At 48.8% G+C, this 25,653-nt stretch overlaps 2 protein-coding genes across 5 annotated transcripts in view; both read left to right on the forward strand.

Annotated features, from left to right (window-relative positions):
- The first annotated feature begins 208 nt into the window (after nt 1-208).
- SLC23A3 (solute carrier family 23 member 3) lies at nt 209-8,504 on the forward strand. Its single transcript, XM_082691484.1, has 13 exons — nt 209-325; nt 921-1,137; nt 1,275-1,432; nt 1,604-1,701; nt 1,913-1,986; nt 2,622-2,803; nt 3,116-3,239; nt 3,397-3,511; nt 4,465-4,718; nt 5,492-5,597; nt 5,905-6,072; nt 7,502-7,597; nt 7,692-8,504. The coding sequence occupies exons 1-13, from the start codon at nt 228-230 to the stop codon at nt 7,979-7,981; spliced, it is 1,980 nt and encodes a 659-aa protein (XP_082547610.1). The 5' UTR covers nt 209-227; the 3' UTR covers nt 7,982-8,504.
- NHEJ1 (non-homologous end joining factor 1) overlaps nt 7,771-25,653 on the forward strand; it is a 79,311-nt gene continuing 61,428 nt past the window's right edge. Inside the window, exons 1-5 of one of the 4 annotated variants that reach the window (XM_082691555.1) lie at nt 7,771-7,791; nt 12,108-12,284; nt 12,927-13,139; nt 19,063-19,201; nt 19,807-19,865. In XM_082691555.1, the coding sequence (XP_082547681.1) occupies nt 12,108-12,284; nt 12,927-13,139; nt 19,063-19,201; nt 19,807-19,865 (588 nt within the window). In that variant the 5' untranslated portion in view covers nt 7,771-7,791. Of the gene's footprint in view, nt 7,792-9,176; nt 9,614-9,775; nt 10,311-10,367; nt 10,661-12,107; nt 12,285-12,926; nt 13,140-19,062; nt 19,202-19,806; nt 19,866-25,653 lie in introns of those variants that run through there. The other 3 variants (XM_082691553.1, XM_082691554.1, XM_082691556.1) reach the window with 3 other exon arrangements.

The raw sequence follows: 25,653 nt of genomic DNA on the forward strand, positions 1-25,653 counted from the left end.
TCAGGCCCCTCCCTTACAAAGAATTCCCAAGACAACTTTTGAACCACCCCCTGCCCCAGGACCTCACATATATGAAAAGCCTGTTTATCTGAACCCAGACCTTTTTAACACGTAAACACCAAATTGTTTTTGCACATTTTGAGAAAGACTCCATTTGCCAGGAATGTACCTACATGTAAATGAAAACCGGACTTTGCTTTGTGCAGCACTTTGCCAAGAACCAGATCATGATTTTGGAACATCAGGTCACCCGCCATGGCGCAGCTTGTGGTACACCAGTGGCCAGGAAAGCAATATCAGTTGGCGTCATAGCTGCTGCATCCAGGTTGATGGTACATAGCGGGTGGGCAGTGGATACCATCGCCTTCTTGTTCAGCTGGGTCCCCCGCTTTCACATAGGAAATACCTACAATCAATCACCTTCATTTCTCCTTCCTGTTGGGGGTGGAAATGGTCTGGAGTTGTGGTCACTGTTGCCATGCACCGTGGAAGGATATTACTCATGCATTTCCTTCCCAGGCAGCCCTGGGGGCTGGGCCCCGGAAAGCTTGAAAACTGGGGTAGCAGTGATCTTTCCAAATCACTGCAAATTTCAGGGTTTCCAGTGAAAAAAGCCTCCAGTGAAAAACCTCCCCAGAATATTTTATAAGTCTTCTTCCCTCCCTCCCCCCGCCTTATCCTGCTTTGCAGAGCTTGGATTGAGATGGAGATTCTTGGGGGGAGGGGTCCAGAACGTGGCTCCCCAGTTAATGGGTGATGGAATTTGTACAAGAGCTGGGCAAAGGTGAAAGGACCTGTCCTGCCCCAAATCCCTCATCCCTTTGCTCCGCTTCACTGACCCTTTCACCCCCTCCCCACTCCAGGCAGCTAACTTCATCCAAACTCTGACCTCTTACACTCTCTACTTAACTCTGGCCCAGGGCAGCCAAGACAAGCAGCAAGCAGGGCAGCATGAGCCGATCATCCCCCCATCCCACCCAACTCCAGTCCATGGGCCTCCAGAATGCCCCGGTTCCCCTGCTGCTGCCGCCGCTGCTGCCGCCACCACCGCCTGATGTACAAAATCCCTCCTCTCACCCTTGGGCCTCTCAGTGTGGGCCTCCTCCCTGGGGCCTCAGCTGTCTTCTGGCTCTGCAGGTAGGCGCAGAAGTGCAAGAGCTGGTTCTGACTGAAGAGGCACTTGGTGGGGAGTAGGAGTGGCATGAGAAACCCTCCGGAAATAGGTATTTCTAACCCTTTTCTGAAGACCACCCTTCCCATTCCTCCCCCTGCAGCATATCTTGGTCCTGGCTTCTCTGCTCTGGGCCTCCCACCTGCTCCTGCTTCCAAGTCTCCCCCCCGGAGAACTCTCGTACTCCCCTGCCCAGCTCTTGGCCTCCAGCCTCTTTTCCTGTGGTGTGTCCACCACCCTGCAAGTCTGGATAGGCAGCAGGTGAGGGGAACTCCCTGGAGAGAAGGGGGCGTGTGTGTGTGTGTGTGTGTGTGTGTGTGTGTGTGTGTGTGTGTGTAGGTGTGTGTGTACTTGTGTGAGTGTAGGAGAGGCCTGAGAAGTTCTTTGAGCTGCCATGCTTTGCTAGACCTGCCAGGGCTGCTGTTCCTACAGGCTCCCTCTTGTCCAGGCTCCATCCTTAGAGTTCCTTGTCCCTGCTCTGGTGCTGACCAGCCAGAAGCTACCTCTGGCCATCCAGACACCTGGAAACTGTGAGCACAGAGCAAGGGCAAGGGGTGAGGGTGGGGTGGGGCTGCCAGTCGGAGCCTCCAGGTGTAGGTGGGTGCAGGATGGAGAGTGGGCAGTGAGGGGAACGGCTAGGCTCTGGAGTCTTGGAGCTGTGCCGAGCCCCAGCTAGGATGGCGGAATACTGGGGTTCTGTCCCACTTATTCTCTCCTCTCCATGCCCCCCACTTTTCCCAGCCTCCCTTGTGCTGCGCCTGTGTCGGGGGTCTGGCTGCCATGGCCTGGGGCTCTGGAACACTTCTCTCAGAGAGGTAAGTGCCTCGGGGTGGGGAAGAGGAGGGCTGCCCGTGCGTTGCCAAGATGGAGGAGGTTCTAGTTTCCAGTTGGTGGGGCCTGAGATGGTCTGGGGGAAGGAGCTGAGGCAGGGACCCACATCTGGAATTTGGAATTCAATAAGAAGTCCAGGTTGACATCAGAAAGGACCAATATCTACCATTTACATTGATGTGGATGGAACTCGAGGGGATTCTGCTAAGTGAAATAAGTCAAGCCGAGAAAGATAATATGGTTTAATTCATATGTGGAATATAAGAAATAGCACGGAGGACCATAGTGGAATAGAGGGAAAACTGAATGGGAAGAAACAAACCATGAGAGACTCTTGACTCTGGGAAACAAACTGAGGGTTTCAGGAGGGGTGGTGGGTGGGGGGTTGGGGGCTGGGGTAACTAGGGGATGGGCATTAAGGAGGAGGGACCATGATGGGATGGGCCATGGGTGTTATATGCAATTAATGAATCAATGAACAGGACATTGAAAACTAATGATATACTATATGTTGGCTAATTGCATTTAAATTAAAAAAAAAGAAGTAGTAGTAGTCCAGGCTGAGGTCAGCTCCACTGAGCAGAATGCTTCCTCTTTGTGCTTTTCTTGACTCCTCCAGGTGTCTGGGGCTGTGGTGGTATCCGGGCTGCTCCAAGGCACCCTGGGGCTGTTGGGGGGGCCTGGCCACTTGTTCCCCCACTGTGGACCTCTGGTGCTGGCTCCCAGCCTGATGGTGGCAGGCTTCTCTGCCCACAGGGAGGTGGCCCTCTTCTGCTCTACTCACTGGGGCCTGGCCTTACTGTACGTAATTCCTGACGGCATGGGGTGGTGGCCAGTGGGTTGTGCGGGCCTGGGGGTGGGCAGAGCAGCTGGCCCTCCTCCCCAACTCAGCAGCTGTCTGAGCAGGGCCGATCCTTCATGGATTTAGAATCCTGAGCTTTTTCTGGATTCATTTGGTCTCCCACTGACCCCTACTCCCCCACCAAGGTATCCACCTTCCTCTCTTCACTGGGGCCCCTTTAAGGGAATTCTACCTTTCCTACCTCCAATACCGCCCTCCCCCCAACAGGATACTTGCTTCCTCTTGCTCCTGAAGCTCCTTCTCTCTCCTAGGCTTATCCTGCTCGTGGTGGTCTGTTCTCAGCACCTGGCCTCCTGCCAGTTACCCCCCTGCCGCTGGAGGCCAGCTTCAAACTCTTCCCCTCAAGCTCCCATTCCCATCTTCCGGCTCCTCTCGGTATGTGGTGGTCTGGGGGAGGGCCAGTTGATGAGAGAAGGACTGGCATAGAACGCTTACTAAGCCTGCTATATCTTTGGCTTCTGCCTGCCCCTCAAGGCTGGCTTGGAAGGTTCTGGGTGGAGGGGCTCTTTCCTGTCTCAGTCTTGCCGCTCAGGTGCTGATGCCGGCGGCCTGTGTGTGGATCATTTCCGCCCTTCTGGGTCTGCACGTCATCCCCCTGGAGCTGTCTGCTTCCCTTGAGGTGCCATGGGTCTGGCTGCCTCACCCAGGTAGGTTTCCTCTTCGTCCTTCACTCTCTGACTCCAATAAAGGGTATATTTCTTCGGACTCGTGATTGAGTGAATTTCATTTGAGTTAAATCCTGTGTTTTCTCAAAACACGCAGGGGAGAGGAGTTGCCAGTCCGAGGAGCAGTGCTGGCCCCTCGTCACAGGTGTTTTGTTGTGTGTTAAGAGACATCTATAAGCCCACCACTCCCTATTGATACCCAATTGCCCAATTTATTCATTTGTTACCACCACCCTCCACAGGCATTTGGGTCAGCGACCTATGTATAAATATTGCTTTTGAGGCATTGTGCACAAATGCCATTCATTTGTCAACTTGATACATGTCTGTTGATTGCTGATTTTGTGCTGGACAGATGATAGGGCACATGGTGATGAATATAACAGACACAGTACCTATACTTATGAAGCTCTGTCTGCTGGGGGATGCAGATACTACTTAGTCATCCAAGCAAGTGTGAAATTGCATGTGGTACGTGTCACAGTGGGGAGGTATGTTGTGTAATGATAGCTTATAATGGAGAATCTGACTTTATCGGACAGATCAGGAAAAATATTCTTGAGGAAGTGATCTTTGAGCTGAGATGTGAGAGATGAATAGCAGCCAACAGGGTGAAGGCAAGGGAGAAGAGCATTCTAGGTAGGGAGAAGAGCCCATGCAAAGGCCCTGTGGTAGCCAGCCACACAGCAAGTACAAGGGCCTGAAACAAGGCCAGCGTATCTGGAGTGAAGGAAGTGAAGCAGAGTGCCGTGAGCGATGAAGCTTTGTAGACCATGGCAAAGGGATGAGTCTTTATCCTGAGTTTGTTGGTTTTGTCCTGACATTATCTTAAAAAATAATGGGCTCTCGAGGATTCTTGTGGCACAGAGCTTTGGAGGCAGGGGGATGCTCCAGACTTGAGTCTGGCCCCAAGGTGGCTCTCTTTCCCTCCCCAGCTGAGTGGGACTGGCCCTTGCTGACACCCAGGGCTCTGGCTGCGGGAATCTCCATGGCTTTGGCAGCCTCTGCCAGCTCCCTGGGCTGCTATGCCCTGTGTGGCCGACTGCTACAGTTGCCATCCCCACCTCCACATGCCTGCAGTCGCGGGCTGAGCCTGGAGGGTCTGGGCAGCGTGCTGGCTGGGCTGTTGGGGAGCCCTATGGGCACTGCCTCCAGCTTCCCCAACGTGGGCACAGTGAGTCTTATCCAGGTATGTGGGTGGGGGTGTGGGGGTGGGTGGGGGCGGGGGAGCTGGAGGTGGGGGCGAGGGGAGGAAACTCACACTGACTGGTTGCCATCTGTGTCCAGCGTTCTGTCAGGAACTCCATATCAATGATCTCATTTAGGGAGGTGCCTAGAAGTGGTAAGGGGCTAGGAGTGGGTGGAAGACACTAAGTCATCACCAAATTCCTTCTGTGCCTCAGGCACTGTACCCAGGCTGGGAGTCATATAAAGTCCCTGATCTCTTGGGCACTTCAGAGGGGGAGAGGCAGACAATTTAAGGAACAAAGTAAGATAGGCATGCCTGGGTGGCTCCCTATCCTGGTTAAGCGTCTGTCTTCAGCTCAGGTCTTGGTCCCAGGGTCCTGGGACTGAGTCCAGCATCAGGCTCCCTGTTCAGCAAAAAGTCTGCTTCTCTCTCTGCCCGCTGCTCCCCCTGCTTGTACTCTCTTTCTCTCTCTTTATGACAAATAAATACATAAAATCTTTTAAAAAAAGGAAAAAAGTAAGATAATTCTAGAGTGATATGTCCTATCAAGAAAACAAAGCATTTAAAAGTTTAAAATATTTTAAAAAGAAAAAGAAAGCAAAGCAGGGTAGTAGTGGGATAGCGGTTGAGAAAAGGAGAAGCCTTCAGGTAGAGTGCTTCTTGGGAGGGTCATGTTTGAGTTGGGTTCCAAATGATGAGAATGCGCCAGCTGGGTAAAACCCTTGGAGAGTCGAGGAAGAGGTGGTGTTTTCTGGCATCTCTTCTTCACCTAGGCTGGCTCTCGAAGAGTGGTATACTTGGTGGGACTGTTCTGCGTGGGGCTTGGGCTCTCCCCGAGGCTGGCCCAGCTCCTCACCGCCATCCCACTGCCTGTGCTTGGTGAGTGGATGTATCAGCAGGCCTGGTATTGAACCAGCACTGACCCTGCTCCCAGGACAGCCCAACTGGCTGGGTGTGGCTGGCCACCTCTCTTTCTGAACAGCATCCCCTGACATATTGATAGCTGTGTGTGTCAGCTGCCCTCATCCCCCCCACCCCCAACATGTTGATCTCTTGACCGGGCTTCTGGCATCATTGGAAAATGAGCCTTTTGGTCGTCCATCTCCATCACCACCTGCCCCACCCTGCAATCCTCTCTGCTATTCTAGCCCTTCCTAACCTCCTTAACTACTTCCTTACGAGACAGGTGGGGTGCTTGGGGTGACCCAGGCCGTGGTTCTGTCTGCTGGATTCTCCAGCTTCCACCTGGCTGATATTGACTCTGGGCGGAATGTCTTCATTGTTGGCTTTTCCATCTTCATGGCCCTGCTGCTGCCAAGATGGCTTCGAGAGGCCCCGGTCCTACTGAGTACAGGTGGGAGAAAGGAGAGGGCTGGGAAGGGGAGTTGGACGGGATTGGGAAACAAGAACTGGAGGCTTGGAGCTCTCCAGACTCCAGGTCCCACACCCTTTTCTGGGCTTTGGCGTAAATAGTTCATCCATTCGTTTAACAAACATTTATTGAGCATCAGACTACCCTCTTAGGAAACAAGGTGCCTCCAGATGTTGCAGTCCAGTGAAAGAGAGAAGACATGTACAGACATAGCAGGAACGGTTCAGATAAGGAGCTGGGTTGCTCGGCAGCAAAAGAGATAGTTTCTGTTTGAGATGATCCAACTTAAATTCTATGGAGAAAGTAACATTGAGCTGGTTTGACTTGAACATATTTAGTGAGAGGAAGCTCATTTCCGGTGGGGAACCATCATAAACAACGACTTAGAAGTAGGAAGACCTAGGGTATTTCCGGGGAGCAGCAAATACCTCAGTTGGTTAGTGCAGTCTAGCCAATAGCAGTGGCACTCAATTGAGGAGGATTTTGCCCCACAGGGAATACTCAGCAATATCCAGAGACATTTTTGGTTCTTACAAACAGAAGAGGGGATTGTTATTGGTATTTAGTGGCTAGAGGGGTTCTGCTAAATATCCCACAAGGCACAGGACAGGCCCCCTCAAACAAAGAATTATCTGGTCCCAAATGTCAGTAGTACTGAGGTTCAGAAAACCAGGCTAGAGCATAGAAGGTAAGAATTGGGAAGTAAGGGGCTCCTGGGTGGCTCAGTTGGTTAAGTGTCTGCCTTTGGCTCAAGTCCCAGTCCCAGTACCCTGGGATCGAGCCCCACATTGGGCTCCCTGCTCAGCAGCAAGTCTGTTTCTTCCTCTCCCTCTGCCTCTCTGCCTGCTTGTGTGAGATCTTTCTCTTAAATAAATACAATCTTAAAAAAAAAAAAAGCAGAAAGTAAGATTAGGGCTTTTATTTATCCATTTATTTATTTTAAAGATTTTTTTTTCAGTTAGAGAAAGAGGTTGCCAGTGGGGGGAGGGGCAGAGGGGGGGAGAGAAAAAGAGAGAGATTCTTCAAGCAGACTCCCCACTGAGCAGGGAGCCTGATGAGGGCTTGATCCCAGGACCCTGAGATCATGACTTGAGCTGAAACTAAGAGTCGGCCGCTTAAACAACTGAACCACCTCAGCACCCCAATGGCTGGGACTTCTAATACCTAACTTTCTGGATCTATCTGGAGGGCATGTGGGTACTCAGAATACAGGATGATGGACTGGGAACTTGTGAGAAGGGCCTAGGTGGGGGAAATAGAGAATAGTGGGACAAAGGTGAAGGAAGATGGGATAACAGTTCAGAAAGACCTGTCCTCAGCCCAAGACGTAGACTTAGATCTAGGAATATAAGACTCATTGACCCTGCACAGGATCAGAGTTCCCTTCCTGCCTGGCCCCAACCCTCTATAGGCTGGAGTCCCTTGGATGTGTTACTGCGCTCGGTGCTTACAGAGCCCATCTTCCTGGCAGGATTCTTGGGCTTCCTTTTAGAGAACACCATTCCTGGTAAGTTGAGGCCAGGCCCCAGCACAGTGGGGAGGAGCCAGGATGTTCTCTCTTCCTGGGTAGAGCAATAGCCTGACAAACCTTTCTTTTGCAGGCACAAGGCTTGAGCGAGGCCTAGGTCAAGGGCTGCAATCTCCTTTCACTGCCCAAGAGGCTCAGCTGCCTCAGAAGTCCAGAGAGAAGGCTGCCAAAGAGTATGAGCTTCCTTTCCCCACCCAAAACTTGCGTAACTGTATCCCCCAGCCCCTCCATTGCCTCTGCCCACTGCCTGAAGACCATGGGAATGAGGAAGGAGGGCCCTCTGAGCCAGGAGAGACAGCTGATTTGTTGCCTGGCTTTGCGGAGCAGTGTCCTGAGTCTAGCCAAGAGCTTGGGTCCCAGTGATTACCGGGAGTCCTACTCCTTCCCTGGTTAGTTTACCGTATCTCCCAGCTTGCTGGAGAGTCAGCTCCCAAGTTCTAATTTCTCCTGAGAAGAAGGTGTGTGTTTGCGCATGTGTGTGTGTGTCTATGAGAAATGGGCCCACCTAAAGGTCTCATTTCCCAATAAATGTGCTGCCCTTCCTTTTCTTAATTAGGCCTAATAACAACAACAAACATTAATTAGGCCTAACTTCCACGTTCCAGGCAAGGGCCACGGTTTAGTGGGCTGTGATCGAATGAATGAGATTCTGCATCTGAACTATCTATGGTCAAACCCCAGCCTTTGCTTAAAAAATATTTATTGAAGGCTTTCCATGTGCAAGGTTCTGGAACTACAGATGCGGATAACATAGGGTCCCTGCCCTCTTAGGGAACCTATCATTATAAAGACCTATGTAATTACTAACTAAAATCTAAGGTTAAGGCGGCCTGTAATAAAAATTAAAACAATGTTATGGAAGCCAAAAGGAAGAAAAAAAATATTTTTAAAAGACTTTATTTATTTATTTGACAGACAGAGATCACAAGTAGGCAGAGAGGCAGGCAGAGAGTGAGAGGGGGAAGCAGGCTCACCGCTGAGCTGGGAGCCGAATGTGGGGCTAAATCCCAGGACCCTGGGATCATGGCCTGAGGCAGAGGCTTTAACCCACTGAGCCACCCAGGCGCCCCAGAAAAAATTAATTCTAATTGTGGATAGAGGCAAACACAGGCTTTCTGAAAAAAGCAGCACCAATCGAGGCCCTGACGGAAGGAGGATTTTTGCTCCTGTAAAGTGGGCGGCGAAAGTATTTCAAGCTTAGGTATCCAGCTGGAGCAAAACCATAAATTGTGCAAAGCAGAAAATGAGTTGAGGGATTTCAAGTTTTTCTGTGGTGATGGAGCATAAATATGGGGCTAAAAGGAAGGAGAAATGAAGACAGGAGAAAGGATGAGGTCAAACGATGGGATTTATGCATTTAAGAAGGATCCTCTCTGAAACGGTTCGAGCGCTGGTGAGGACCAGAGAGATTATCTAGTGAAGTTCAACCTCCTTATTTTATTTATTTTTAAAATATCTATCTGTCGATCGATCTATTTATGGTGGGGGGAGGGGCAGAGGGAGAGGGCGCAGCAGACTCCCTGCTGAGCAAGGATCCGCGGGGCTGGATCCCAGGAACCTCAGATCGTGACCTGAGCTGAAGGCGGCCGCCTAACCGACGGAACTAGGCAGGCGCCCCTCATTAGATTTAAAACAAAACAAGCGGTTGGACAGGTAAGGGAGGGAAGTGATCTTAGTTTACTGACAAGTCCAAATCCAGACAGCCCTCTCCCGAACCTCCTCTGGCATTCTTTTTACTCCGCCAGCGCGACTTCGAGGGGCGCCCACCACCACCTCAGGTCCTATAGCAGCCGGCCAGTCCTGTTCCGGCTCCCCTAGGGCGCGGCGGACCCCCAGCTCTAAGACGTCAATCCGACCGCTCCGAGGGCCCAGATGCCCCGCCCACGTTGGGCCCGGGCCCCGCCCCTCTGTCCCGAAAGGCCTCTACCCTAGGCCTTTCGGTTTGCGCGGGCCAGCCCGCCGCGGGGAGGGCTGGAGCTCTCGCGGCCCCTCACGGTAGGTGGAGCGGGTTTCGAACCGGGGCCGGGACTCGGCCGGCGCCGGGCGGTGAGGGACCCCGGGGACCCTGCGCGGGCGAGCCAGCGGGGACCGGCGCTCGGCCTGAGAGCCGCCGCAGACCTCCGGGGGTGGGCGGGGCGCATGCGCCGCGCGTGCGCAGCCCGCCTTCCGGCGGCGAGGCGGGGTTTGTGAAGCTGCTTGGTGGTGGGGTCCTCGGTGCTGCAAAGGGACTGGTGGTCCGCTTTGTTACCCTCGAGGGGCTCGGAGTCGCGTCTCGGTGCGGCCGGTGCTGTCGAGGGCCGACGGCGAAGGCCCTCGCAGCGAGGCCGGATGGAAACTACGCCGCCAGGCGGGGCTCCTGGGGTGGGGCTGCGGTAAAGCGAGCGAGGGTTGGTCCCCACCAGAGGGCCGGGGCGTGGCCCCGTCTAGACGGTCGCTGGGGCCTTGCTGCCCTCTGCAGGATGACGGGGGAACTGCGCTGAGAGAGGAGCTCTGCCGAGGGGCGGAACTCTGTGCTGACCCGGGTTCTCCGGCGACCTGCTGCTGGCCCTCGACGCTCTCCCGCTTCATTCAAGAATAACGCACGGGCGAATCTAGTTATCGTGACAGTTAAAGGCGGCCTTGAAGGGGGAAAAATGAGATACAGAGGTCTTGGACTCAACAGGACGCGCTTTGTGGGAGCTGCCGACACCAGGTCTGGTGCTGAATGTTTTAGACCTTCCTATGGGGCCTGATCCTGAGCACAGTTTAAATTCCTGCCCCAAACAGGACAAAAAACAATCATGCTGTTTGAGGGTTTTGAGCTCCCAGGCTTTCCGAAGCGATGGGCCAGGATAATCAACCCAATATGGGGCACTCTTAAAAGACATACTGCAGAGCGCCTACAGAGGACAGAAGGGTTTGGCGGCTTCACTTGTTTACTTGCATTTGTGACCTTTCGCAAGGTGGAACTCTATAGTGACGGGGAGCTTACTCATTCCAAGATCCCCTCCCTGTGGTACCAGCCCGTGGGAAGGGACTGATGTCCCATCCTCCAAAGGCAAGGTTGTGAGGCTGCTGCGAATAAAAATCACAACATATACTTTTCACCCAGCTATTGACTGCACAAATTAAGTGTTGTTACAAGACCATGCATCAAAAACTAAGTTATGGTTGGAGGAACTAGGGCTTAGACCGTGATGGAAATGACTGGAGGAACAGAACCGTGTTAATCATGCGAATGAAATCCTAGAAATTTCACTATTTTCTTTATATTCTAAGGCACTCCCCTCACTTCCCTTTGTATTTATAGACTGAAGTGGTGAAGAAGTTGTATCACTCCCCACCAACAGGAAAAATGGTTGAATTTCCTGTACAGTAGCCATAGTTACTGAACATCTACTAGATTAAGACTACAAATTTAGTTGTTGAACCAGAAGAGTTGATTTCCAGAAGTTCTAGGGTGTGATGTCATTGAGGGCAGTACCTTGGGTTAGGGGTGTATGGGGGACGAGTGAAGCAGAAGTTAATTGTTTCCATCTCTGGGAAATGGTGTGCCTTGTTTTTATGTTTTTAGTCATCCAGATTCTTGAAATGGGATTTGGGGTTTTTTTGTTTGCTTCTGGACATAGAGTTTGTTAGCCTTTATTTGTGTGTCATTGATCCCTTTGAGAACTTGACAAATTTGGGGACCTCTTCCTCCCAAATGGTTATCTGTGTGTATGCACAGATTTTGCCTATAATTCCAGAGTGTTCACATGCATAGACTCTAGATTAAGAATCCCTGTCTCTGGGAATGTACGTATCTGTGTATATATAAATATTTAGATATCTATATTATATATTATTATATAATTATTATGTAATAACTATATATAATATTATATATTGTTATACATTGTTATATATTATTACATAATATATGTATTTTATATGTATTTGAAAATCTGAGACCTAGAGTTTCATTTCTAGATAATGATAAAATAATTTGAATTTGCTGCTCATGACACTTCCGACTTACGATGTTTTGTAAGACAAGAACTATTCTTTCTTTTCTAGAAGTTCTGGGAAAGGGTAGCATGGTGTATTTATTAGGAATGTGATAAAGAGACAAGAATGGCTTAGGTTCCCACCTGTTAGAAAGCAGAAATACCGAGACCAACATGCCAACGCTTAAACACTACAGAAGAAAGGTATTTTCATACCCTTTAGGAAGTTAATTTGAAAAATAACATAAAATTCTAATTAGATTTTAGTGGCCAAGAGATAGTAAGCTTATATGTGGGCTGGTTATATGTGGGGTAGGATATAGGGTGTGGGGGGGTAAGAGCTGGTTATATGTGGGGTAGGATATGTGTGTGTGTGGGGGGGTAAGATGCAAATGAATACCTTTTGTCTTATTAGGGAGGAATCCTTCACAAGGCTGATTTGCTGTAGCACTGTTTGTGTGGGGCCACTGTCCCCAGGCCTATAGTGTCCTGGGGTACTTCCCTAAATCCAGATTCTTCTGCAGATGGAGGAGCTGGAGGAAGGCCTACTGATGCAGCCGTGGGCCTGGCTACAACTTGCTGAGAACTCCCTCCTGGCCAAGGCGTATATCACCAGACAGGGGTATGCCTTGCTGGTTTCAGATCTCCAGCAGGTGTGGCATGAACAGGTGGACACTTGTGTGGTCAGCCAACGAGCCAAGGTAAGCATGAAGAGAAGTTCTGCTGCGGGAAGGTAGTAGATATCATTTCTGTCTTAGTGAAGGTCAAGGGTATGTTCACATCAGCCAGCTTGCTGACCTGTAGGTTGCCAAGGGATGAGGAATCATATTGGGACAATTCCAATGTCCTGCCCTTCTACCTAAAGCCCTGAGATCTCTCTCTCTCTTTCTTTTCTTCTCTCTCTCTCTCTCTTTCAAGATTTTATTTATTTATTAGGGAGAGAGAGAGGGAGAAGCAGACTCCCTGCTGAGCAGGGAGCCCAAGGAGGGAATCCATCCGAGGTCTGAGCCCAATAAGAGAATCTGTCCCAGGTTCCTGGGATCATGAGCCGAACCCAAGGCAGATGCTTAACCATCTGAGCCACTCAGGTGCCCCCCCCCCCCGGATCTTTCCATATTGTCTGTGTGTTCATTTTTGCACTGGTTACAGTACAGGGTAGGATGGTGAAGTAGGCCAGTCGCTCTCTGTTTTTGTTTTCTTCTTTCCTGTTCCCCTGTTTTTGTCTTCCCTTCCTCTCAAGCCCACTGTCTTCACTTTAGCCAGAAGTTCCTTTGCTGGGACTTAGGGGAAAGTCGGTTTCCTTTTTGCACCCTTACTCTGTCCAACTAGTGTTGTCTTTTTAGGAGCTGAACAAGCGGCTGACTGCCCCGCCTGCGGCTTTACTCTGTCATCTGGATGAGCTGCTCTGCCCGTTGTTGAAGGACACTGCTTGCCCCAGCAAAGTTAGCTTTGTCTGTGACCGCATGGGCGAGGCACTGATACTGCGGGTGCGCAGTGAGCTCTCAGGTCTTCCCTTTTATTGGAATTTCCACTGCATCCCAGCTAGCCCTTCGCTGGTGAGTGTAATTCAGTTGTGGAGTTGGGGAGGGGAATGCCACCTGCTTTGAGGTGACTCTTGGGTGCTCTTATTTTTTTTAGTTTGACATTTTTCTTTAACCAGAAAACTTTCCTTGCCCAGACAGAAGGCAAAACGGATTCTTGACTGGTACATCCTGTCTTTGCAAAGGGACCAGGCAAAGGTTTGGTTTACCTGCTTTATTGGGTATCTTTATTCATTACTTTATTTAATATTTATGAAGCATCTACTATGGGCTAATTGTTGGGTGTCCAGATCTAAAACAATATAGCCTATACCTAGAGTTCATCATCTAGTGAGAAGACAGACAGGGAATAGGTTAAAATATGGTAAATTCTTTGATTGTGGTAAACTTAGGATGATTAAAGGTCTGAAAAACCTTCTTGAAAAGAGAGGGTTTTTGTTTTGTTTTTTAGTGATGGGGAAAGAGGAGGTGGGAGGGGTAGAGGGAGAGAACAAATCTTTTTTTTTTTAATTCTTTTTAAAGATTTTATTTATTTATTTGACAGAGATCACAAGGAGGCAAAGAGGCAGACAGAGAGAGAGGAGGAAGCAGGCTCCCTGCTGAGCAGAGAGCCCTATGCAGGACTTGATCCTAGTACCCTGAGATCATGACCTGAGCTGAAGGCAGAGGCTTTAACCCACTGAGCCACCAAGGCACCCGGGAGAGAACAAATCTTAAGCAGGCTCCATGCCCTAAGAGAGCCCAACATGGGGCTCGATTCTCACAACGCTGAGATCACGACCTGAGCTGAAATCAAGAGTCAGACACTTAGCCAGCAGGGCCACCCAGGAGCCCCATTGAAGAGAGAGTTTCTGAGCTGAGTTTTGAAGATGAGTAGGAACTAACTGGGGGAAGATCAAGAGGTCATTCTAGGCTAGAGTGCATTTTGAGAGGTGGGGAGATGTATAAGTGTGGGACAAGTAGGGGAATTTCCTGACTGCAGGGAGTTGTGAGAAATGAGGTAGGCAGTGGCCAGATTTTGAGGGATTCTAATGAGTTTGGATTTTACCCTAAAGGCAATGGAGATTCACTGAAAAACTTCAAGCAGGGGTTTAGCATGATTCAATTCATAGTTTATTAACAATTCATAGTTCATTAATAGTTTATTAACAGCAACAGGATCGATAATACACCAGCATTAGATACCTTTCTGAACATTTCTTGTCACTGAATCCTCACGACTGTCCTGCAAAATAAGTAGTATTGTTCCGTCTCCAGAGTAGGAAGCTGAGGCTGAAGTCTCTCCAAAGTCATCCAACTGTTGATTTTAATTGTGTTTTTTGTGAAATTTTCCATCCTTGTGCTAGTCTACATCTTCTGCTCAAAAAACCTTGTCACTTTTTCTAAGCAACACCAGGGGGCGCTGTTCCCTCAATAATGCTTGTTGTGGGACCAACACCTCTTTGCTGCCACAACTAGTCTTTGCTGGTAGCCACAACTAGTCTCACTTTACATCACGCAGCCCTAGAAATTCAGAATAGTGAGACCGAGGACGTAGTTCTGCCAGGAGGCTGAGGGGCTCTAGTAGTTTTTTATTTGCCCCCAAAATAATAAAGTAAAGAATGATGATGTTGTCCCTGAGAATGATATATAAAAGGAAAGTTAGCCCTTCTAGGCAAATTCCTCTAGTTGGGAAGCCGCCATAAGAAAAGAAGCGTCAGTGTTTGGAGTGGAATGAGTCCTGGTTGGCCATGGGGAGAAGTGACCATTGGGTAGTTGGTGAACAATTAGACATTAAGGTAAAATAAAATACTATTAAAAAAAGAAGCATGCCAGCCCAGGGAAACCCCTGAGGCTGAGGAAGCTTTACAGGGAAAATGTTAGAGCCAGCGGACACGGTCAAGGATGTAGGCGGACACTATTTCGGGCTTGTGTGTGTGTCTGTGAGGTCACACAGTCCTAATTTTTGTTTGTTACTCATTCTTGTGATGGTTTTTATTTCATTTTTTTTTCAATGAGCAATTCATGCAAAAGGCAAACATTTCAAATAGAATTGAAGAAGGGTCTAGAGTGAAAAAATAGGTTCTTCTACTCTTCTCTCTAGTCCCTCATTTTCCTTATTTAAAGCAACTACTGATACCATCTTCTTGTGCATTCTTAAAGCCGTAAGTAGGTTCGTATGTACGCAAGTATGTATATATACTTACACCATCAAATACCTATCTGGGTGGACATGTGCCTTTTCATAAATGGCAACATGCCATCCACACTGCTGAGTAGCTTGCTCTTTTCACTTAATTAAAAGTGAAAACTTAAAAACTTAAAAACCGTAACATATTTAGAAAAGCTGCCTTAATATTCTTCACTGGTAACAGAGAGCTTTACTTGATGAATATATCAACATGTATTTAATTGACAGGCTACCGGTAGACACCTACGTTGTTTCCATTCTTTTGTTATTACACATAGTGACTATCCTTGTAATTTACTTTTCCTAAGTGTAGATGTTCGAGTCAATTCCCAGCCGCGGAATATAGCTGAAACAAGGAATGTTTGGGGGCACCTGACTGACTGGGTCGGAAGAACATGTGACTCTTGATCTTGGGGTCATGGGTTTGAGCCTCATATCCGGTATAGAAGTAGCTTAAATAAATAAATAAACTTAGAGGCGCCCGGGTGGCTCAGTGGGTTAAGCCTCTGCCTTCTGCTCAGGTCATGATCTCAGGGTCCTGGGATGGAGTCCCGCATCAGGCTCTCTGCTCAGCAGGGAGCCTGCTTCCTTCTCTCTCTGCCTGCCTCTCTGCCTACTGGTGATCTCTCTGTCAAATAAATAAATAAAATCTTAAAATAAATAAATAAATAAATAAATAGATTGATAGGTAAATAAATAAACTTAAATAAAAGGGAATATTAGTACCTTTAATCTTGGTCCTCTAATGCCAGATTGTCTTCCAGAAAGATTGCACATGTAAATTCCTACCAGTCACGCAGGAGAGTAGGAGAGTACCGCGGGTGGTGGGTTCACGCTAAGTTCTCAGGCTGTGCGGGACAGGATGGGATGGCTAAAGCCTCAGGTCTCTACTTTTCCACTTCCAGCCAGCTTCCTTCGTCCCTTCTTCCTCCTCACTGTTCTTCCTTGTAGCAGATGTCATTTCTTTGGTAGTGTTGCTGTTATCTTTCCTTTCCTAATGTAATTCTTGATATTCCAATTTTTGACTTTCAAATTTGGCCATTTTATAGTTTCTAGGAGTCACAGCCTCAGGTTTTTTTGTTTTGTTTTTTAATTTGTTTTGTTTGTTTGTTTGTTTTGTGGCAGGAAGAGCCCACGGGCTTTGGAGCCCGCAGGACTGAATTTGTCCTTCAGCTCCACCCCTTTGACTATTTGTGTTACCTGGGATAAGTCATTGCATTTTTATGAGGTTTGGCGTCATCATCTGTAAAGTGGAGATGCCAGTCCTCACCTTACTGCTGATTTTAATTGAGCTTTTAGATTAAAGCCAAGACCATACATAGTATTACTTAACTTTAGCATTATTGTGGCCCTTTGAGAGCAAATACTCTGACTCCCTAATTTTTCCTTGAAGAACCTAAGGACCATGAGAGCGCTTGGGATTAAGCCATTTTCACATCTGGGTGCTCCGAGAGTCGGGGCTAGAATCTAGATCTAATTCCCAGTCTGTTGCCCTTGTCGCTATATCCAAACCTGATAGAATAAATCTTGGGATTGCTAACAGCCATTTGGGTCTCCCGCCTCTGGCTTGTCTACGTTTCAATGGGAAATCTGCAGACGAGGGGGGGGGGTATGTTATAAATAGATTTCCTCTGGAAAAGATTGGAAACTCCTGCCTCCTTATCCATCACACTTCCTGACCTCCTTAACTGTTGTGAACTCTTCGGGGGCAGAAGCCTCATGGGGTCACAGTATGTGTTGGGCACACAGTAGGTATTTATTGAATTGACTTGTGAAACCACAACTCTTCATTGTCTTTAAATGAAGGGGTGAGGATCTTCCTCACCTCCCGAAGCACTTCAAGATTTTTCTTTGTAGTTTCTGTGGATTTGCTTTGAAACCCAGTACTTCAACCACAGGCATTGTCCGAACTAACTGATCTCTGATTTAAGTTAGTGTGTTAGTGGGCATCTAACTTTGAAATGAGTTATACTCCAGTGATTCAGAGTGACATAACCAATTCTATGAAATTACTTGAGAAGTTGAAATATTTAACTGCTATTTATTTATTTGGCTATATAGACATCGGAGTCTGATAAATAACTTCTGGCCTTACCATATTTAATTAGACATGACATTGATTAATAACTGTTTCTCATTCTGTTTCATGTTGTCAGATTTACCACCACTCAAAGAGATGTCTGTTAAGGTGGGCTCCCAGAGAGAGGCTGGTTGTCCCTTTAAGGAGTTTCTGTTATTTGAGGGCTGTCACCAGAGGGAAGGCAATGCTCCTTGGTTACCAACTTTGATTACTTTCAGCTCCCCGCTCCAAACACTGACTTGCTTTCATCTGAGGAGTCCCCTGTTTCTCCTCTTGATCTCCCCCAAACGGGATCAAACCTAACCAAACAATTCCTAGGAACGAGGGTTGGGTCTGGAGCAGGTGAATGTTCCCAAAGCAGATCTTTGGTCTCATTTTGAGCGGTACTTCCTGCTTATCCTCAGGATCTGAACTGAGGACCAGGGCCAGCTTGGGGTGTGCAGCATGATGGTGAGAAGTGACGGATGTTTACAACTACATTTGACTTCTGGTCTTCTACTCTGCATCAGTACCCCTGCATTGGCCGGGTCCTGGTGGTGGTGCAGAAGCTGCGGGCTCTAACCCTTACCACCCCCACCTCCCCCAATCTCTTCTCTTGTGCTCTGTCCTTAGAGAAGCCTGGGGGGTGGGCTGACGATGGCCAGTGCTGCCTGTTTTTCTAAAGTTCCATTGGAAACCCACCACCGTCATGTATTACATGTTGTCTGTGGTCGCTTTCCTGCTGCAGCAGTGGAGCTGAGCACTGTGACGGCCTCTATGGGCCCCAGAGCTGAAAATATTGACCCCCTGGCCCATGTGGAATGAGTTGCTGACCTCTGATCTTGGGCATTTCTTCATGGTGACTCCTTGGGCTCATCTCTTTGGGGGAAGGGAAAGGGACCCCCAGAGCCTCTACTAGTCACAAAGAGATGAATGATTCTAGTTACTTTCTTTGGCTAAGGCTTTTTTCTTTCTCAGGCTAGTGGACACCTTGTGCGGGTGGATTATTCTCTATAGTTATACGTTGTTACGTGAGAACACAGTCTCAGCGGCACAATGGTGTGCTCATGCTTGTGTCCTTCTTACCTTGGAAGACACCTAGGAGTGAGGTGTGCTGGCGAGTTTCTTCCTTCCTAGGCTGGCCTCTCGGGGACTGGCTGGTTTCTGTCCTGATGATCTCAGACTTTGTGACCTTCCTGGGAGCAGAGTGAAAGTCTGGGCTCATTCTGGGCTATCGTCAGCCCTGAACTGGCTCGTAATCAGTGTCTGGGTCTAATCCGAGACAGATTCCAAGGCTCTCTACTGTCTGTTGCTTTTTGTCTAATGTTATGCTCCAGCCAGCACACTCTGTTTTAGCCACGCCCACTTTCCTAAAGTTCTACTTGGATCTTCTGCTTTTGTCTCCTGCTCTGTGGAGAGTTGAAGCAACACCTTTCTCTTACCAACCTTTTAAAATCACCACCCCAGGCTGCCTCTCCACGTGTCCTCCTCTGTTCTTCCCACCCTTTTATCTAGGCTACAAAGAAAACCCTTGAACTTCTTTCACCTACCTATTTTGTTACTGTATTGTTACAGTCATGCCAATGGGTTCCTTGCTTATGAAATGGTAAGTTCCGGTGAAAACATTTATTTTGCAGTATTTTTCTAGTTCCTAAAACAGTGGGGAGTACTCCATGCCTGTTGGCTGATTGATATCTCTTGCATGAAAGGTCTCCCAGCATCTGATTCGTCCTCTCATGGGCATGAGTCTGACCTTGCAGTGCCAAGTGAGGGAGCTAGCAACCATGCTTCGTATGAAAGATCTAGAGATCCAGGACTACCAGGAGAGTGGGGCTGTGCTGAGCCGAGGTGAGAGGGCATTCTTTGGGGGTGTTGGGTGGGGAGTGGGACAGATGGTCAAAGGGACTCAGGAAAGGGGAGGGTCATCTGCATTAGAGGGGTACTTCCCCGAGGAGGTGGGGTGCTGGGTCCTGACCGTAACTGGAGACTTGATGCCGGTGACACTTCCCTCTGCCTCAAGGACCCGACTGGCACCCGAGTGACCCATAGATGCTGTAACCCATCCAGCCCTGCCCTGGGCAATGGCAAGGACAGACCTTGGAAAAGGGCCAACAGCTGTATAAAACTGGGGTGTGGGGGCAGGCAACACACACTTGGGACCTTCTGAAGCACAGTTCCAGCTTCAGAATAAAAATTCAGTTCGACCTTCGTCTTTGTGGCAGGAAGAACGCCTAGAGTGTACGCGCCACTGCACATGTCCTGTGTGGTGGATTGCCCTCTCCTCTGCCTCCTGTTCCCTCACATACTTTCATCCCTTCTCCCAGTGAACTCTGGGTGTTGCACGTGTTTGTGCTCCCTCCCCAGAAATCTTGGGCTCTTTTTCTTTTCCTTCTCACAGGCAGGAAACTCATCCTAAGACTAATATTTCTTTTCTGTATCCCTTCTTATTACAGATCGGTTGAAGACAGAGCCATTTGAAGAAAATTCCTTCTTGGAACAATTTATGGTAGAGGTAGAGTATATCACGATAAGGATTTCCTTTCCCCTTGCGCAGTTTTGCTTTATTTTCTCTTTCTAGGTGCCTGAGTACTGACTTGCATTTTGGGTGTTAGGTGGCTTGCATGCTTGGAAAACCTTTCTCTGGATAAGTTGCCTATAGAAAATCTGATAAAACTTGAGATGCCCATGGGGAAGATGGGGTGAAATAAGGGGCAAGAATATAAAAGGCAGAAGTGGGCTGGTCAACATTTGTAAAAACATCTCTCTGTTCACATCCCTAGGAATTTCATTTAGAATTCCCTAACCTTGGAAAGTTTGGTTGACCAGTTGATCCATTTTTGCTTGTTAAGATCTGATCGCAGGTCTGGATTATAGAATGGGGGGGCTAGTCATTATTATTGGTCTGGGCCCCTCCAGTATCCCACAGCAGAGGAAGGTGAAAAGCACAGGATTACCATTTGGGAACTGTCTTGTGGGCACAGTAGGCTGTGGAAAATCACAGTGTTTATACAAGGGGACTGGCAAAGGAATGAATGGGGAGTAGATAATTGTGGCCTGTCAGAAGCTTCTGCCTAGGTTTCCCTTCTAAGGATTAAGCTTGGCCAAAAGAAACATCTATTAAATGCCAAACAGGGGGAGTATTAATAATAGTGACCTTTGATAATACCAGTCAATATTGATCTTCTCCTTCTCTAACTCTTTTAGGACTTGTTGCTTGTACAGTTGGTACCTTAGCATTATTGCCCTTTTTTCTAATTATACATGTGACCCAAGTTGGTGCTTCACTATGTAAGCAAATAATGCTATTATAATATCGTGTTCTGTATAGATCATTCGTATTTCTGTCTTGCCATCTAGGCTACTTTGTAAATCCCTTGTGGACAAGGATTGTGACTCATATTTCTTTTGAATATGAAACTGATATTTTTCCCAGGGCTGGGCAGGAAGAAAGCAGGTGTTTTTGACTTGGAACCTTCTGTTCTGCCTCTGTACATTGGCCGAGCAAAGATGCCATCATGCTTCGGGGCTTAACACTAAGAACAAAAAAGGCAAGTTGAGTGCTGAGTCCATCTACTGAAGCAGTCTAACTCGGGAGAAGAAGAGAAGCTCACACTGTTACATCTTGAAGTAGAATAGATTTCAAGTCTTTATGGGGAAAGAGAGACCATTAAACCTAGACTTGCCACAGAGAGATTTCCTCGGCCATTTTTCTGTCAGATAGCTTCCTCTGTCTCTAAGTGTTCATATTAAGGAGGCTAACACAGGCTGGGGACGACATACTGATTCCCTGCCCCAGCCCCTTAGCTAAACAATGCAAGGCTTATTCTTAGCCCAGCAGAAGGTCCCTTCCTGATCCGGTGCCCACATACCCCTCTAGCTTGGTTTCTTGATATTTTTCATTATGAACTTTATGCTTTAAGTCACAGAGAATGACTTTGGATTGCCAAAATGCCTTCCTCTAGCCTTAACGTCTTGGCATGCATTGTTCCCTTTATCTATAACACCCAGTGCCCTGGCCTTATCTACCTTGTAATTTTCTATTAGTCTTTTAAGTGTGGGCTTTGACTTCTTTGGGAGACTTTTCCAGACTCTCCCTGTAAAGATAATCCTTCTTCCCTGCTGCTGTCCTACCTTGGTTCCTACCTCTGTTTTACCACTTATAACTGTGTGATAGATTCTGGTGTTTATATGTCTGTGAGACTGTGCCTTTCTCCTCTATTGATCTCTGAACGTTTTGGGGACAAGGACTGCATCGAATGCATTTCTATGTCCCCGGTGCCGAACAGACATAAGTCTGTCGAAGAAGATGTTGATAAACGTGTGCTGGGAACGGGGGGGTGAGGGGGATCTCATGAAAGTTGGGGAAATGTGGCCTGTGGATACAGTGCTGCTTGTGACCTCTGTATCTGGGGTCTTGGGTTCTTCTCCTGGTTTATTTTGCAGCTTTGGTTGAATCAGTGCTCCCAGAGCCTCTGTTTTCTCATTTGTCCAATTGGAAGCTCATCTCTTCCATGCTTTGGGGGCAGGGGTGGGGGCAGGACACAACCCTGCAGTTGTGGAATGAGAAAGCATACAGAAGCTCGGGGTAGCCCAGGAGGCGTATTGGTGTTTTGGAATCAATTACTTCATGAATACTGGTCTTCTAAGCCCTGGGTGGACCACACCCAAACCACAGAGACTTAGAGAATTTTATATATCTTCAAAGGATCTGAGAAACAGGTAGCTGTAGTTTTCCATTTCCTGGGTGAAGAAGGTGGGCCTCAGACAGGGTAGGTGACTTGCCTAAGGTCATGTTGCTGTAGCTGGACATTTAGGAGGAGGGATCATCCCTGTTCTGCCGCTCTAATGGGTCGTGTACACCAGTTAGAGGAGGGTTAAGGGCTAGGAGAGTGTGGCATACTCCCAATCTCGCAAGGACAGGATCACTGCACTGTCCTCCAGGATCACGGAGTGTCCCGCGTACCTGCTAGAACCAGCTTCCTCATGGGACTGCAGAATTTCTTATGGCCACTGCACCTTTTCAGTGACTTTGCTTGTCTGGGGTCCTACAAACAGGACACAGAAGGGTCATGGGGTCACCTAAGACAGCTGAAAGGATGTGCCATCAAAATAAGCAACATAGGAAGATAAACAAACCAGGGACAGAAAGCCTGGGACGAAGGTCCGGGGGGACGGGGGGGTGGAGCAGGGCTGATGTCAGAGGGGCCTCACGGTCAGTGCTGGGGTCTGTTTTTCCTGGTTCTAGGAGAGAGGCCATAGAGATAGGGCGCAGAGGGCAGTAGGACAGGGGGGATTCTAGGATACTAGGGCCAGCAAAAATATTTAAGGGTTGACCAGGGGTTATGTCTTCATATTTGGTTCTTTTGTTTTTCCTCCCCTGCCCCCCTAGCCTTGGATTTCGCATTTCCAGGGAGCCCAAGGGGGCCCATCGATGGTGGCCTGACTGGAGGGGGCGTCCTGGCAGTGTTCTTTGGGTCAGCTGGGAGGAGTGGCTGCTGGTGTGCTCTTCATAGAGGGAAGATCCCCACAGAGAGCATCTCCTAGGACTGGGGGTTGGGAGGCACTGTTCAGAGTGGGAGATGAGTCAAGGATTTGGGAATGATTCCTACATGGCCCAGGAACTGCGTGAGCAAAGTTTAGGAGGATGAGGCTGGTGTGGCCTTCTCTCACTCTGGTCCACTGGAGGGAGTTCCTTCCCCCAGCCCTGTCCCCGCCTCCCCCTCTCCATCTGGTTGCCATCAGGCTGTGCGGCTGCTGGCGGGCTCTTTATTTATTTATCCCAGTGTAATGGGGTGAGGAGGGAGCTGGCCTGAGGCTGGCATTCCGAGGCCATGCCACTGAGCCACAGGCGGTTGGCCTGGGTGTGTGAGTCACTGGGGCTGCGTGCTGCTCAAACCAGACGCGGCCAGGCTCAGGGACAGCAGGCAGCCCAAAATAGAGCCCCGCCCTCTGCAGCTGGCAACCTCTGGCCAGGAATCAGCCCTTGACACCAAAACCTGAGCAGTTGCATGAAGTTGGCTTCTTTAAGGGGCGGGGGTTGGGGTGGGCACTTCACAGCGAGATCCTCTCTGTCCCTGTCTTCAGAGGAAAGTATTGGGTCCGCCCGACACTCCCATTGCCGCGTGCCATTTAATCTGTTCAGTGTAATACCTTCACGAATTTTTACCGTGTACTTACAGTTATGTAACTATGGTGGACACTGATTTGCTGGGCGTCCTAAATGGTGCTCAGGCAGATACTTCTAGTTGGGAAGATATTCTTTTCTGCTCTTAGAAAGCTAGGGGTTTTATCAAAGCTGCCTGGGGAAAGAGGAGGAGTCATTTAACCTGGAGATTGCCTTCTGGTTGATTTCATCCATGGAGGACAGCTTCTGCTCGGTTTCCTCAGCTGGCGTCCCACGCTTCACCTGCCACTTCAATGTTAGTGTCACTCAAGACTGTGTCCTTCTCGCCTCGCTCTTCTCTCTCTGGGTCGTCTCATCCAGATCTCTCTTGGAACTGTCACTCGTATGCCACCGAGGGCCAATTTTCTATCTTCATTAGGCAGCCCACATTTCTTTCTGCACTTTTATTTGACTTCTACTTGGATATTCCACATTGTAGCACCCTACCCATGTCCAAAATAGACCCCCTACACCTCCCTACACCTCAGAAGAGATCGAATTGTCTTCCGGCATTCCTTATCTTGGGGAATCATACCCGTATCCATTCAGCTTTTGAAGCTGGGAACTTGGGAGGTACCTGCTTTTCTCTTTGTCCTGATTTCCAAAGCCTAACTCGTCAGCTGTCCCTTGAATCTGCTCTCCTCTCTTCTGGCATCCATTGCTAAGAGTAGCAGCTATCCCCCCCACCCCCCGGCCCACAACATTTTCTGGTTCTGGTCTGCCCTTCCAGCAGCCTCCTGACTTGTCACACGGTCAGTCCTTACTCCTCTTCCAGTCGAGTCTGTATTACAGCAGAGTGGTGTCTTTGAAACAGAAACTGCAAGCCGATTGCTTGGTCATTCAGTGGTTCCACCTCCTGGCATGGCACACGAGGTCGTTCATGCTTTGGTCCCCTTGCCCTCTGCAGCCTGATTCGTGGCCACTCTGGCACACGGAAGTCTTGATGCCCATACATCCCTTGACCAGTTTGCCTGGACTTCTCTTCCCTCTTGTGCTCGAGACAGACCCCTACTCAACTTTCCTGACTGCACAGACTTCATCCCTCTCGTGAGTTTTCCATGAGCGTTTTTCCTTTCCTCAGCCCTCTTCTTTCAGGCGCTGGCATACTCTCTTGCTGTTCCCAAAGCCTCCAGTACAGACCTCTGCCATAGCGTTTGGCATAAGCGAGGATATGGAAATGAAAAGGACGGATAGGGAGGCGGGAAAACTGAGTTGGCCCATCTACCCTCATTTAGGTTTTTTTTTCGTAAAGCTTGTGACTTCCTTCTCCTCAATGTTTTCTTAACGTGGCTTCCATACTATGAAACCCTTCTGCTTTTTTCCCTACTTCATTGGTTTGCTCCTTCTCAGAATCTCTTGCTGGTTCTTCTTCTCCCTTACCTTTTTTTTTTTTTTTAAGTAATCTCTACACCCAACACAGGGCTGAACTCACAGCCCTGACACCCCAGGATCAAGAGTCCCATGCTCCTTTGACTGAGGCAGCCGGGCACCCCTCCCTTACCTCTTAATGTGGGAGTGCCCCAGGATTCCGTCCTCGGTGCTCTTATCTTTTTTCACTTGAGTGATCTCAGGGAGTCCCCTGGCTTTCACTTCCGCCTTGTTGGCCAGTCCCGGATTTAATCTCTATTCTTAGACCTCGCCCCCAAACTCTGGACTGCCTGCGCAACATTTCCACATGGAAGTCCGATAGAATCTCAAACTCAGCATGTCCAAACCTGAACTTCTTCTTCTTCTTTTTTTTTTTTTTAATTTTTATTTATTTATTTATTTATTTATTTATTTAACAGACAGAGATCACAAGTAGGCGGAGAGGCAGGCAGAGAGAGAGGGGGAAGCAGGCTCCCCGCTCAGCAGAGAGCCCGATGCGGGGCCCCATCCCAGGACCCAGGGACCATGACCTGAGCCGGAGGCAGAGGCTTAACCCACTGAGCCACCCAGGCGCCCCCAAACCTGAACTTCTAATCTTACCCCCCAAATTTGCTGTTCCAACAACCTCCTCCCCTTTCAGCTGATGGAAACGTCACCCTTTCACTTGCCAGGGCCTCAGACCTTGGAGTCATCCTTGACTTCTGTCTTTCTCTCACACCCCGCATCTGGCCCATCAGGAAATCTTGTTTGCTCTGCCTTCAGAGTACAC

The sequence above is a fragment of the Mustela nivalis genome, assembly GCF_964662115.1.
Source record: "Mustela nivalis genome assembly, chromosome: 11".
Lineage (NCBI taxonomy): Eukaryota > Metazoa > Chordata > Mammalia > Carnivora > Mustelidae > Mustela > Mustela nivalis.